The sequence below is a fragment of the Gadus chalcogrammus genome, chromosome 19 (assembly GCF_026213295.1).
Source record: "Gadus chalcogrammus isolate NIFS_2021 chromosome 19, NIFS_Gcha_1.0, whole genome shotgun sequence".
NCBI lineage: Eukaryota > Metazoa > Chordata > Actinopteri > Gadiformes > Gadidae > Gadus > Gadus chalcogrammus.
Genome location: NC_079430.1, coordinates 18489594 through 18505207, shown reverse-complemented (window position 1 = coordinate 18505207; position 15614 = coordinate 18489594). Strand labels below are relative to the sequence as shown.

Here is a 15614-nt window from a genome sequence, read left to right as displayed (position 1 = left end):
ATTCATTATCCCGTTGAGCCACTGACATTCCTGCATGCAGCCTCATTCACATGGGGAAAATGTCGATTGATAAGCACGCATCATCAAGAAAACTCCAAGCACACATTTCACAAGAGAATTAAGGGCTTTCCTAAAATAGTACAGATCTGAAAATTTGCACTGTTAATGGTATCCACCTAATGATAGCCGTATGGTAGTCATACAATAACAAAATGGTCATATAGGCAAAATGGGTCGAGACTGTGGACGGTTGGATTTTCTATGAAATTGTTGGAAAAGGAAACATTTTTAGAGCAGAAGACCAGGGTGAAAAAGATGCATCTGATTTTAGAAATTAATATGATGAAAGAATATTGAGTCCAGGTCAATCTAGTAAGGTGAAATAAGGCTAGTTCATAATTTATTTTTAAATAGTGCCACCTTTGGGTGCAATACCACAATTTGGGTCTATTTTTAGTGGGGGGTATTGGTATCCACCTAATAATAGTTGTATGTTTATTTATACAATAACAAAATGGTCAAATAAGGAAAATGGGCAAGCTGCTCCAACTTTATTGGCCAATATTTCTTAAAGGGAATTAAATAAAAAAATTCTGTTTGATTTTTGTGAGTCTTGGTCTAAAGATTTTCTTTGGCAATTTTGGTGGATTTTTTTATTATTTTTGTAGCCTTTTAATCTTATCATGTTTGGCTTTTTTTTTTTTTTATAGATTTTAAAGTTTAATATGATGAAAGAATATTGAGTCCAGGTCAATCTAGTAAGGAGAAATAAGCCGAATTCATGATTTTTTACAAGAGCGCCACCTTTGGGTGCAGTACCATAAATTTGGGTTGATGGGTAGTGGGGCTTATTGGTAACCATACCTGACAATTTCAAGAGTTGTCAATTTACGGTATAGGCTGCAGTATGACTTTTACAGAATTTGAGAAAAAAAAAAAACGTTACAGAAACAATTGGGGACCAAGTAGCTTTGCTGCTCGGATCCCTAAATATACAGTAGTTCCTTGGTAGCTGCAATGACGCAACACCTAAATCCCTCCCCCCACCCTGCCAAATCAATAGCCATGTGCCAAATCAATAGCCATGTTTGGTTTTCAGTGACAGCAGCGTCCATATCAACCACCGTACCAAGTTCAAGTTCCTTTATTTGTCAAATACACAACGTAACAGGCAAAGCAGTCATAGCTTGCAATGACATTTTTGTATGTTAACAATGCAAACAGATATACATTCCAGCCATCTTGTTGTTATCGCAGACAGAAACATGTGATGTGGATGCAGGCTGATCGAAAATAATTTTCACACATTTCAACATTTTAGAGCCATTATTGTGAAACTACTATGTTTTCCACTGTGGACCAACCATGCTACATGTTGTTGTGATACTGGGTTATCACAACACACACGGACAGGCAGGGCTGTCATTCAAAAGGAGGCCATCCTTCTGACTGTTCTTGCAGATTTCCCGGAATATCGATTGCAAAACCCAAAAAGTTGTTCCTGTTCTGTGAAACAGAAAGTTAAGCAGGGTTGTATTTAAAACCACAGCAGATCAGGACTGCAAGCTCAGACAACGGGAGAAAGGATTCCACACCAATACTGAACTGTAGTCTAACAGGTAAGCAGCTCACACCTCAAAACTAACAAGACATTGATATATATATTATAGTTTTTTAAATTCAGAACTATATGGGCAGATTTTGTAATTATTATGTATCAGGGTCACAATGTTTGTTTTGCTATTGTATTTATTTTCATTCTCAAATTAAGTAAGTTATAACCACAACAGGTTTTATTACTAATAGCAGGACAGGGGTTTGTGTGGGTGTATCAGTTGACAGTGAAAGCTCTATTTGAGTATTGTTGTTGCTGGATTTGTAAATCATTGATTTGGAACTGTTAAGACAGAGGTTTCCTGTTATGGAAAAAAAATGCACATCCTTGGAACAATATGACCAATCAGAATCTAGAATTAAACAATGCATGGTATACTCAGATGAATATACAATTTAAAGGATTATGATTTTTAAAAAGGTAGTCTCTGTTGTTACGTATTTTAAGCACATAAGGTGCCCCACATAGCCACAAGGAACCAAGATCGAACACACAAGCTGCATTACCCCCCACATAGCCACATTGGAGGAAGATTGAACACATAAACTGTAATTACTATTCATAGCCACAAGGGGAGCAGAACCCGACATACAAGCTGCAATAACTACTCCAGCAACAGATGGCAGCACCTTTAGACAGGTGAGGAAGGCGGAGACAATACGTCACATAGGCCACTCCTACTTGATACAAACCAGAGCGGGAGTGAGATTTGAGGTCAGAGACATAGGGCAGCCCCGTTGATAGTTTAGAAGATAGCTCTGCGGTATTTCTCTCAACGCGTGTTCAATAAAATTCCCCTCCTTTTGCTTCATGGTTACCACACCGAAACACTAACAAATAAAGTGAGTTAAAAGCAATCCGGATTGGACTACTTTCTTCAAGAACATGACGGTGTTGAACAAACTTTTCAATTATTTTTAACTTTTCTTTTTACAATGTGATTTGTGTTGTGTTTTTTCAAGGTCGACCATGCCGGAAAGTCATCTGATGGGCTTTTTAGTCCTCTTTTTCTCAATCCTTCCTACTGAATCAACTATTGGAATTCTCAACTCAATAAACGACCTGAAGAAAATCCCATTCGGTCAATCGGTGCCCAAGCAAAGCCTTCCGCTGCTCCACTTTTTTGCCAGCACCATAGAATTTGACAACAACGACTTGATAGAGCTGACCTTTGAACCAAGCAATGGAGACTATGGCACTCATCACTATGGAAACTATGAGGGAGTCCTGGATCGACTGCCACCCGGCCAGCAGTACTACACCCTCGGCAACATCAACCCCATGATCAACAATAACGGAATCTCTTTGCCCTCTTATGTCGCGGGTCACGTAAACCATCTGTTGGGGGGTGAGGAACTCAACAGGGCCCGCATCATATTCTCGCTCTTGGACCAGGACACCATCGGTCAGGTGTTCATCACACAGCACTACGAGGCCAATCAGGATCTGGGGACTGGATACGACCCAGTGCACACCTACCGGATCACCTTCAACCTCTTGAGGGAGCTCAGAGTCTTCTCCTTGGACCGAAGACAACACTCTGAGCTGTCAGAGATCGGAGGCAACATCGGAAGCGGCATCACTGACCACGAACTTTCGTCTGTAAGAAACACGTGGGGCCAGCTGGCGTGTGTTGGACTGCTGTTGTTCATCGTGATACACGAGAGGAATTCCCCTTGCAGTCCAAACAGAGCTCGAGAACCGAAGCGTCCTCCAAAATGTAACGTTCGAGAACCGAAGCTTCCTCCCAAAAGAAACGTTAGACAACCGAAGCTTCCTCTGAAACCCAACGTTCGAGTACTGGCGAGTCCTCCGAAACGTAACGTTCGAGCAAGCGTTACTCCGCACATATCTGTGAATATTCCAGAGAACGACATCAACCTCAGACCACCAAACCAGGACTGGGACATTGTTCAATGTTGCAATAAATGTTGGTTTGCGTTCAAGATATGCGGACTAATAGTAGGAGTAGCAATAGTAATAAGCATAATAATAATAATATGCAAGTACCTACCTTAATTTATTGAGCACCTTTCGAAAGCAGATGACAAAGTGCTTGACAGAATAGAATGAAACCAGAATAGGAGAATAGAATAGCTGAAACCCTGACCCTAAGTGCAGAATAAATAAGACACCAAATACATATCATATAACTAAATATAAACATTTGGAGATGTAGGGGAGTGCTAGATCAAGCCTAGCTTTAAAGGTGATGACAGTAGAGGTGGGAGCTGGCCCCCTTGGGAAGGCCAAGGTTCACTGGAGTGGAGTTCCACGCCATACCCTTCACGGTGGAGTGATGTCGGTGCTCTACAAGAACCACCGGGACACCAGTGGGATCCTTCACTAAAGTACTGGGCCATCTTGGGGAACCTTTGAAACATCGGTTCCACTAAACAAAGGCCATGGGGTCAGGCTCCACAAAGACAGACGTTTTTGCCTTTGCTTTCCCAGGCAATATATGAACAAAAGAAGAAAAGAGAAGAAAATAAAAAAAATCAGCCATCTTGTTGTTTTCTCAGACCGACAGAAACATGCGACATGGACGCACGCATATAGAAAAGAACGGGTCAAGTACAAAAACAATTAAATACAAAAACACAGTTTGCGATAACGAGTTAAAGTTACTTCCTTATTATTATTATTACCGTCTTATTATTATTATTCAACACTGCCAATGAGGATGTGCACTACCATTACATTTCCGTGGGGGGATTATTGGTGAATAGCATAATTCCCAAACATTTAAGCACATACTTGTGCTAATGCGCTAAGTATTTAATTTCTACATTTCTGTAATAGTTTTTTTCAGTCTGTAGGCTTACTTTCCCTGTATTCACATCCCACTTGTTCTTAAAATAATAATTTGGTTCATATATTTAAACATGACTTTTTAAGTCTCAACCCATATATATTCATACCTACATTTTGATTTCTTGCAACTGATTTAAACAATACATACATATATATATTGTGTGTGGGTTTGTGCTTATCTGTGTGTGTTTTGCATTCTAATATGAAAATGTATTTTGGGTGTGGTTTCCATATAAGTCTGTACAGGTTTCTGCCACAACCACACATGTACTTTTTTTCAGCACATGTTTTCTTTTTTATAAACTTGTATGTGAAATTAACGAAAAAAAACGAAATCAATTAAAACAATTTTATTATAATCCGTGTACCTTACATTTTTGCAGATTTTTGCTGGTAGCTCTGTTTTTTTTTTGCTGTTAGTGCGCTACCAAGTAAAAAAGTAATTCTCAAGACCCAATCCCAAAGTGAGCCCTGAGGATTTAGGACTAAGGACTCACAGACTTAATTGATCTCAGGTGCTTAGTGAGCGAGTGTGTGAGGCCACATGGGCTCAGATAGGTATATGAGACTGGGTTATCACAACACAGACAGACAGGCAGGGCCATTGCAGATTTCACAGAATACCGATCCCTGTTCCCATTCACACATGACCCAATACAGGAACTCTTCTGGAACATTGCAGGGTAAGACTGCATGTGTGAAAGCCGCTTTAGCATTGTGGTCACAAAAATAAACACAATAAAAAAATAATAATTTATTGTTGGCGCTTCTTACATTTAGTTGGGGGCTCCGGATAGTTTGCTGGTGCTCCTAAGCTTTTGAGGTTTGGATCACAAATGCTAACAAGTAAAATAGTGATTGTCAAGACCTGAATGACATTGCATATCAATTGTTTCAAACACCAACTAACCAAACTAGTCAGAACGCACTTCTGGGTGTGTCGGCAACAAACATTGTATGACAACCGTTGGTCCCAAAGAGAATGTGGGCAAAATCCCAATCCTGCCATACGACATAACGAATAAATTGTATCATTTTAAAACATGCTCTAACATGAGTACCCCTCCTTCCCGCCCCAAACAATGAATCAAACAACAAAGTTGTTCCTGTTCTGTGAAACAGAAAGTTAAGCAGGGTTGTATTTTAAACCAAAGCATATCAGGACTGCAAGCTCAGTAGACGGCAGAAAGGATTCCACACCAATACTGAACTGTAGCCTAATAACAGGTAAGCAGCTCACACCTCAAAACTAACGAGTCATGGATTTAAATGTAATGTTTTGCAAATAAGAAAAATGTACAGATTTTGTATATATAATCAACTATGTATTAGGCTCAAAATGTGTGTTTTTGTTTTGCTTTATTTTTTTTAAATGATCTGCTGTAACAATCACAGCAGAGTTTATTACCAATAGCAGGAGAGGGGTTTGTGTGGGTGTTGGCAGGTGACAGTGATGGTGGCTCTATTTGACTATTGTTGTTGCTGGATTTTCAGCGCATTGATTTGGAACTGTTAAAAGACTCTTAAAGGAACATTATGACCAAGCTGCATCAAGTCTTTAATAATGCATGGTCAAATAAGATTGAATACACAATTTATATCATTATGATTTTTAAAAAGGCAATAGACCATATTTCACCAACTTTTCTTTCAATGACTAAATGTGTTTTGTGTTGTGTTTTTTCAAGGTCGACCATGTTAGAAAGTCATCTTATGGGCTCTTTAGTCCTCCTTCTTTTAATCCTTCGTACTGAATCAACTAATGGAATTCTCAATTCAATCAACGACCTGAAGAAAATCCCATTCGGCCAATCGGTGCCCAAGCACAGCCTTGTGCTGCTCCACTGGTTTGCTAACACCATTGAAATAGACAACAACGACGCAATAGAGCTGACCTTTGAACCAAACAATGGAGACTATGGCACTCATCACTATGGAAACTATGAGAGTGTCCTGGATCCAGTGCCCTCCGGCAACCAGTACTACACCCTCGGCAACATCAACCACATGATCAATAATTACAGAAACTCTTTGCCCTCTTATGTCGTGGGTGACCTAAACCATCTGTTGGGTAGGGAGGAACTGAACAGGGCCCGCATCATATTCTCGCATCATATTCTCGCACACACCACTCACCAGGTGTTCATCACACAGCACTACGAGGTCAATCAGAACCGGGGGTCTGGGTACGACCCAGGGCACACCTACCAGATCACCATCGACCTCTTGAGGGAGCTCAGAGTCCTATCCTCGGACAGAAGAGAACAGTCCGAGCTGTCAGAGATCGGACGCAACTTCGGTAGCGCCATCGACAGCGACGAACTTTCGTCTATAAGAAACAAGTTTGGCCAGCTGGCGTGTGTCGGACTGCTGTTGTTCATCGTGATCAACGAGAGGAATTTGCCTTGCAGACCCAACAGAGCTCGAGAAACGAAGCGTCCTCCAAAACGTAACGTTGGAGAACCGAAGCTTCCTCCCAAACAAAACGTTGGAGAACCGAAGCTTCCTCCCAAACAAAACGTTGCAGAACCGAAGCTTCCTCCCAAACAAAACGTTGCAGAACCGAAGCTTCCTCCCAAACAAAACGTTGGAGAACCGAAGCTTCCTCCCAAACAAAACGTTGGAGAAGAGCAGCTTCCTCTGAATCCTAACGTTCGAGTACTGGAGAGTCCTCCAAAACGTAACGTTCAAGCCTGCGCCACTCCGCACATATCTGTGAATATTCCAGAAAACGACTTCAACCTCAGGCGACCTAATCAGGACTGGGACGATGATCAATGTTGCTGCAAATGTTGGTGTGCGTTCAAGATATGCGTAGTAATAGCTGGATTAATAATAGCGATAATCACAACACTAATAATAATAATAATATACTAGTCCCGAACTTAATTTATAGGGCACCTTTCGAAAGCAGATTACAAAGTGCTTGACAGAATAGAATGAAACCAGAATAGAAGAATAGAATAGCTGAAACCCTAACCCTAAGTGCAGAATAAATAAGAGACCAAATACATACAATCATAGATAAGCTAAATATAAACGTTTGGAGATGTAGAGGGGTGCTAGACAATGTGTAGCTTTAAAGGTGATGACAGGAGAGGTGAGAGCTGGGACCAATTGGAAGGCCAAGGTTCACTGGAGTGGAGTTCCACGCCATACCCTTCAAGAGGGAGTGATGTCAGCGATCTACACAGTCTGTCCCAGTGACTGGGTCATGACCCACGTGGGGGTCGCAGGAGATTTGAATTTGGTCGCCAAATAAATTCAACTAAGAAAATATCGATGTATTCTTTTTTTTACACATTACCATTTCAATAACTTAAAAACAAGAAGTATGTGTTTGATAGTACTGAATGTTTGTATTATTCTAATAATTGTAATAAATACATTGAATCTAGTTGAAAGGTTAATGTACATTGTGAGAGGAAATAACAACAATGAGATAGCCAAAACAAGGGCACGTGAACGCCGCCTACATGCATTTATTTGGTCTCATTTAAGGCCGAGTATTTAATACATGTATTATGTTTTCAATAACAAGTGCATAAAACAAAGCTGTCATTCATCTCTTCGAAATGGCTGGTTTAAGTTCATATATAAGCAGATGCGGAATTGGCAGTCGAAACTTTCAGGAATGTTCATTTATGCACAAATTTGTTCTTCTCACGATTTTATAGATTAGTCTTATTGTGAATTGGGTTGCGATGGTTTGTAATTTAAAAAAATGTGGGTCCCCATAAAAAAAGTTTTGGAAAAACTGCTCTACAAGAACCACCGGGACACCAGTGGGATCCTTCACTAGAGTACTGGGCCACACTGGGGAACCTTTGAAACATCGGGTCAGGCTCAAGAAAGACACATGTTGTTGCCTCTTTTCAGGTGTCAGACAATATGGGAAAAATATCGAAACAATTTAAAAGGTATGTTTTAAGCACACACTGTAAATAATCCTTATATCAGATAATGGCTTGATCCAGATGTGTTCAATCAGTCTTTAAATGAAAACGGTTCAGTCGGACAGGGTGAATGTTTTGCACTTGACAATCCAAATTCCTCTGTGTGTGTGTGTGCACGTTTTGTATGCTTATAAATTGATGCTTTAAAAGACTAGGCTTAATGCTCTCTGCATTAATTGAGACAATTAAATGAGAATGGTCGAATTAAATAGAAAGACACTGTTTACGATAGTGAATTACGCGTATTATTATTATATTATTAATCTGCAATGCAAGTGATGAAGGGCGCTACCATTCCATGTTCGTAATGGTGTTCACATGGGGAATGTTACATTTTGGTGTGGGGGTTATTGGTGAATGCTTTCAATATACAGAATTACAGTGAGGGCCTTGAACTTGATTATTATGGAAGCATGATTCTCATAAATTCATGTTTAATGATCTTAAGTTTTTAAAAATGTGTTCATTTGTGTTTTTCAGTCTGTAGGCTTAATTTATAAATGTGCAAGCATTTGGCAAGTGTTTGATTTCTGGATTCAATTTATTTGGCATACTTAACCTATGATTTTACATCCGACTTATTCTAATAAGCACTCTTACTATTGTGGTAATAAAAAACACAATCAATATTTATTTATTTTTGTAATTTGTGTTTTTTTTGGCTAGTGCTCCTAACTTTCTGAATTAAAATAGTAAATTTCGAGACCTGAATCACTTTTTTTTTTCTTTTTCTTTTTTTTATTATACAGGAAAGTATTACAAGTAACAAAGTTACAATATAATCGGGCCTGTCTCAGTAAAATAACTGATTTCCAGCAGGTTCCTGTTTGCAGCACAATATAACATACAGGGACAAGGCACATCGCACGTCACATTTACATACAAAACATAAAAACAGGGACATAGCACGTGTAAGTCAGTGTTTGCAAGTGTATGTGTTGAGGAGTAACAATTTATATGCTTTTTTGAACTGTTTGATGGATTGTAATACTCTAATGTGATGGGGAATGCCATTCCAGACTTTGGTGAAAGTGTGGATGAAGGACCTCCGTCCATAGCCGTTATTGAAAGCAGGCACTGGGTGGAGGGCCATGGAGACAGATCTAGTGAATCGCACTTGGGGCATGTTATGTGTTGGTAAGGGGAGATGAGTGTTTGTGAGGTGCTGTGTTGGAGGTGAAAATAAAATGTGATAGCATGACTGTAAATACAATTTTGAAAGGACAGAGCGTGAGATTGAGTGAGTGCAGTGGTGTGTTCATTTTGGAAGATTACTGTGGATCTTTAAAGCTCGGTTGTATAGTCGTGCGATGGATTCAGTAACTTCCTTGGTGGTGAGAGGCCATATTGGTATACAGTAGGAGATGGTTGAGAATACAATCGCATGCAGGTAGGTTTCGGAGACAGTTGAGGATAGGTATGGTCTAATCTTGTTATATACATATAGTTTCTGATGCGACTTTTTAGTTAACTTGGAGGTGTGTTCGCGGTAAGTGAGGTGTGAGTCAAGTAACACACCCAGATACGTATATGTATTGGTAATGACAAGATTTTGATTTGAGAAGATGATGGGACTGGTAAAGGACAGATGCTTTCTGGATGAGTGGAAATACATGCATTTAGTTTTTGTAACATTGATGGTTAAGTGATTGTCAATTAACCATTTATGCAAAGATTGAAGATCAGATGACAGTTTGGAGTTTATGGTATCATGGTTTGAGTCGGACAGAAAGAGCACGGTGTCATCAGCATACATTAGGCATTTAGAGTAGTTACACACTTGCGGGAGATCGTTAATGTATAAAAGAAAAAGCAAAGGCCCTAGGATACTTCCTTGTGGAACACCCATGTCACATCCTAAGGGCTGAGATGTTGCATGGTCAATTTTGACAACTTGTGATCTGTCTGTTAAAAAAGAGGAAATCATATCTAGAACAGAGGGTGATAGGTTAAAAGAGTGAAGTTTGGATAATAAAATCAGGTGGTCTACTGTGTCAAAAGCTTTACTAAAATCAATAAAAATTGCTCCAGTGGTGTGTCTTCTATTTATAGAGTTCTGAATTTCCTCAGTGAAGAGTAGTAGAGCTGACGTAGTGGACCGCTTTGCACGGAAACCATGTTGGCAGTCACTTAGCCCGTTGTTGCTTTCAAGATAGAAGCTTAATTGATTGTGTATGGTTTTTTCAAGCAGCTTAGATATTGTTGGGAGTATGGCTATAGGTCTATAGTTAGAAACCAGACAAGGGTTGTCAGCTTTGAAAATTGGTAAGATTTGGGCTTTTTTCCAGTTGGAGGGGAAAATGGACAGCCTAATACAAAGGTTGATTAAGTGGTAGAGAAGAGGTATAAGGCTGTTAGCATGAGTCTTCAAAAACATAGTGTTTAAGCCATAACTATCACGACTGTGGGAGTTTTTTAGAGCGTTTATATTCTTTATCAGATCGTCTTGTGTGACTTCAATTGGACGACAATGAGTTCATCAACCTCCAGGAAGGACACACTTTGTGCAAGCTTTTCTATTCAGTGTTAGAGTATCGAGTTGTTTTGAGGAAGAACATTGTACGACAGCCATTTGTCCCCAAGAAAATTTTGGCGGGCTTTGCGGAAAGAAATCCAGAAATCCAGGGGGAGAAAACTAGTCCAATCACGCCAATTTTTGTAGCCACAATGAAAAAAAACCTTCAATCATATCGCTGGTTCCAATATGATTCCCCCCCCCCCCACCGCCTTTCCTTTACTGTATGTTTAAAGGAAATTATCATAAATGTACAGTAGTTCCTTTGTAGCCGCAATGAAGCAACACTTAACCCCCACCCCCCCTGCCGAATCAATAGTCATGTTTGGTTTTCAGTGACACCAACGTCCATATCAACCACCGTAGCAAGTTCAAGTTATTTTATTTGTCAAATACACAACGTAGAAGGCAAAGTAGTCATAGATGGCAATGAAAATGTTGTGTTAACAATGCAAACAAATATCCATTTCAGCCATCTTGTTGTTTTCGCAGACAGAAACATGTGACGTGGATGCAGGCTGAAAGAAAAGAACAGGCAAAAAAACTTTGCCATTTCACAATTTTAGTGCCATTATTGTGAAACGACTACGTTTTCCACTGTGGACCAATTATGCTACATGTTGGTGTGAGACTGGGTTAACGCAACACAGACGGACAGGCAGGGCCACTGCAGATATCCGTAATATCGATTCCAAAACCAGAAAAGTTGTTCCCGTTCTGTGAAACAGAAAGTTAAGCAGGGTTGTATTTAAAGCCACAACAGATCAGGACTACGAGCTCAGACGACGGCAGAAGGGATTCCACACCAATACTGAACCGTAGCCTAACAGGTAAGCAGCTCACACCTCAAAACTAACGAGACATTGATTTTAATTTAATGTTTTGCAAACTAAGAAATATTGACAGATTTTGCATTTATAAACAACTATGTACTAGGGTCAAAATGTGTGTTTTCTTTTGCTTCTTTTTTTTAATGATCAAACTAAGTAAAAAACAATCACAACAGAGTTTATTACCAATAGCAGGAGTGTGGTTTGTGTATGTGTTGGCAGGTGACAGTGATGGCTCTATTTGACTATTTGTTGTTGCTGGATTTGCAGCGCCTTGATTTGGAACTGTTAAAAGACTGTTTAAGGAACATTATGACCAAACAGGATCAAGTATTTAACATTGCATGGTATAATAAGATTGAATATACAATTCTTATTATGATTTAAAAAAAAGAAAGTCCGTATTTCATTTTAACTTTTTTTTAATTGAGTAAATGTATTCTCTGTTGTGTTTTTTCAAGGTCGACCATGTCGGAAAGTCATCTAATGGGCTTTTTAGTCCTTTTTCTATCAATCCTTCGGACTGAATCAACTATAGGAATTCTCAATTCAATCAACGACCTGAAGAACATCCCATTCGGCCAATCGGTGCCCCAGCACAGCCTTGTGCTGCTCCACTGGTTTGCCAACACCATAGAAATAGACAACAACGATGCGATAGTGCTGACCTTTGAACCAGACCATGACACTCATCACTATGGAAACTATGAGGGAGTCCTGGATCCACTGCCCTTCGGCCAGCAGTACTACACCCTCGGCAACATCAACCCCATGATCAACAATGATGGAAACTCTTTGCCCTCTTATTTCACTGGTCAACTAAACGATCTGTTGGGGAGTGAGGAACTCAACAGGGCCCGCATCATAGTCTCGCTCTTGGACCAGGACACCATCGGTCAGGTGTTCATCACACAGCACTACGAGGCCAATCAAGATCGGGGGACTGGGTACGACCCAGTGCACACCTACCGGATCACCATCGACCTCTTGAGGGAGCTCAGAGTCTTCTCCTTGGACCGAAGAGAACAGTCTGATCTGTCAGAGATCGGCGGCAACATCGGAAGCGGCATCAATGACCACGAACTTTCGTCTGTAAGAAACATGTGGGGCCAGCTGGCGTGTGTCGGACTGCTGTTGTTCATCGTGATCAACGAGAGGAATTCTCCTTGCAGTCCCAACAGAGCTCGAGATCCGAAGCTTACTCCAAAACGTAACGTTCGAGAACCAAAGCTTCCTCCCAAACAAAACGTTGGAGAACCGGATCTTCCTCTTAAACCTAACGTTCGAGTACCAGAGAGTCCTCCGAAACATAACGTTCAAGCAAGCGCAACTCCGCACATATCTGTGAATATCCCAGAGAACAACTTCAACCTCAGACGACTAAACCAGGGCTGGGACATTGTTCAATGTTGTCACAAATGTTGGTGTGCATTCAAGTTATGTAGACTAATAGTAGGAATAATAATAGCAATAAACATAATAATAATAATGTACGTGTCCCTAACTTAATTTATAGAGCACCTTTCGAAAGCAGATTACAAAGTGCTTGACAGAATGAAACCAGAATAGGAGAATAGAATGGGTGAAACCCTAACCCTAAGTGCAGAATAAATAAGACACCAAATACATACAATCCTAGAACTAAATATAAACGTTTGGAGATGTAGAGGCGTGCTAGACAATGTGTAGCTTTAAAGGTGATGACAGTAGAGGGCAGAGCTGACCCCATGGGAAGGCCAAGGTTCACTGGAGTGGAGTTCCACGCCATACCCTACAGGGAGGAGTGAAGTCAGTGCTCTACAAGAACCACCGGGACACCAGTGGGATCCTTCACTAGAGTACTGGGCCACACTGGGGAACCTTTGAAACATCGGTTCCACTAAACGCCATCGGGTCAGGCTCCACAAAGGCATACGTCGTTGCCTCTTTTCGGGTGTCAGACAATATGTAAACGATATCTAAAAAACTTAAAACAAATGTTTTCAGCAAACACTGTAAATCGTTATATCCGGTAATGTGTTGATCCAGATGTGTTTAATCAGTCTTTAAATGAGAACGGTTCAGACGGACAGGGTAAATGTTTTGCACTTGACAATCCAGTACTTCCTCATTATTATTATTATTCAACACTGAGTCAGGGCGAGCGCTACCATTACATGTTAGGGTATCCCGAGGGGGAATGTTACATTCCCGTGGGAGGATTATTGGTGAATACTTTTAATATGCAGAATTACAGTGGGGGCTCTGATCTTGAATATAATGGAACCATAATTCTCATACATTTATTTTTAATGATCTCCAGTTAAGCATTTAAAGATTTCTGTAACTCTTTTTTCAGTCTGTAGGCTTACTTTCCCTGTATTTGCATCCCACTTGTTCTTAAAAGAAGCACTCTTACTACTGTGGTAACAAAAAAACGAAATCAATAAAAAATTGTTTTTCTTAATTTGTGTTCCTTACATTTTTGCTGATGCTCCTAAAGTTCTGAACACCAATGCTTGCCGGGATATGATTGAAGGTTTTTTATCATTGTGGTATAAAAATTGGTTTTATTGGAGTAGTTTTCTTCCCCTGGATTGTTGGATTTCTTTCCCCACATTCTCTTGGGGACAAATGGCCGGTGTATAATCAGTGTTGAGAGGGATACTTTTAAAATGTATCCAGTTACAGAATACATGCCCAAAAATGTAATATGTAACGTATTCCGTTTCATCACTCAATCTGAGTATTGTATTCTGAATACTTGGATTACTTAATTTTATAAGTGTAGGAATGCGGCATCTAATCCTGCTTACTAAACAGGCCTATTCTGGTGTGCTCTTCCGTTCAAACTTGCTGAATGTGATAGGCCCAAGACTCCCTGAAAGTGCACTATTTTATGTAATTTGCTGTAGTGGAACAAACAATATCAAACAATAATTCCCATAATGTGCGCGGCTGAGCGGGTGCCTGTTACGTCCAAAGAGGCGTATGCTTTGTAGAACTGGATCGGACCGAGGTGCGTTCGCTTTCACATCTCAAGCGAACCGTACCAGGGTTCGTTTGGAGGCGAACTGAGACCAGCTGTTCAGGGAGATCTCGGTCGGCTGATTTGGTTCACATCGAAGTGAGTCGGTTGCATTCACACCAACGCAAACGTACCGAACCAAGGGACCAAACTCATTTAGTGCGCACTAAATGCTGTTGGTGTGAAAGCACGAATAAACTACTGAAACAGAAGTATCATCATGTAATCCATTGATTTCATCAATTTAACTATTCTAAATACCAACTATTTAAATTGTAACTAACGGAATACAGTTAGCTATAATTTGTATTCTGAATACGTAAAGCCGGTACATGTATTCCGTTACTCCCCTACACTATGCATACATAATGTTCTTCAAAATACCTTGATACTCTAACACTGAATAGAACAGCTTGGAAAAGGTGTGTCCTTGCTGGAGGTTGGTGAACTCATTGTCATCCAATGTCATTCAGGTCTGGAAATGTACTGTTTCAGTTGTTTGTGTGGGTATCAGTCAACAGTGATAGCTCAATTTGACTATTGTTGTTGCTGGATTCGAGCACATTAATTTGGAACAGTTAAAAGACTGTTAAAGGAACATTATGAAAGAGCAGGATCAAGTATTTAACAATGTATGGTCAAATAAGATTTAATAAATAATTGATATCATTAAATGATAATCATAATTTACCAACTTTTCTTTAAATTAATAAATGTGTTTTGTGTTGCGTTTTTTCAAGGTGGACCATGTTGGAAAGTCATCTAATGGGCTTTTTATTCCTTTTTCTATCAATCCTTCCTACTGAAGCCATCAGTTGGGGAGTGAGGAACTGAACAGGACCCGCATCATATTCTCGCTCTTGGACCAGAACACCAT

At 40.0% G+C, this 15614-nt stretch overlaps 2 protein-coding genes across 2 annotated transcripts; both read left to right on the top strand.

Moving 5' to 3' along the window:
* The first annotated feature begins 1098 nt into the window (after window positions 1–1098).
* On the top strand, window positions 1099–5757 carry LOC130372746 (uncharacterized). Its single transcript, XM_056578902.1, has 2 exons — window positions 1099–1619; window positions 2578–5757. The coding sequence occupies exon 2, from the start codon at window positions 2585–2587 to the stop codon at window positions 3632–3634; it is 1050 nt and encodes a 349-aa protein (XP_056434877.1). The 5' UTR covers window positions 1099–1619; window positions 2578–2584; the 3' UTR covers window positions 3635–5757.
* Window positions 5758–11587: 5830 nt separating this feature from the next.
* LOC130372747 (uncharacterized) lies at window positions 11588–14131 on the top strand. The gene is made up of 2 exons (XM_056578903.1): window positions 11588–11730; window positions 12192–14131. The coding sequence occupies exon 2, from the start codon at window positions 12199–12201 to the stop codon at window positions 13237–13239; it is 1041 nt and encodes a 346-aa protein (XP_056434878.1). The 5' UTR covers window positions 11588–11730; window positions 12192–12198; the 3' UTR covers window positions 13240–14131.
* The last annotated feature ends 1483 nt before the right edge of the window (window positions 14132–15614 follow it).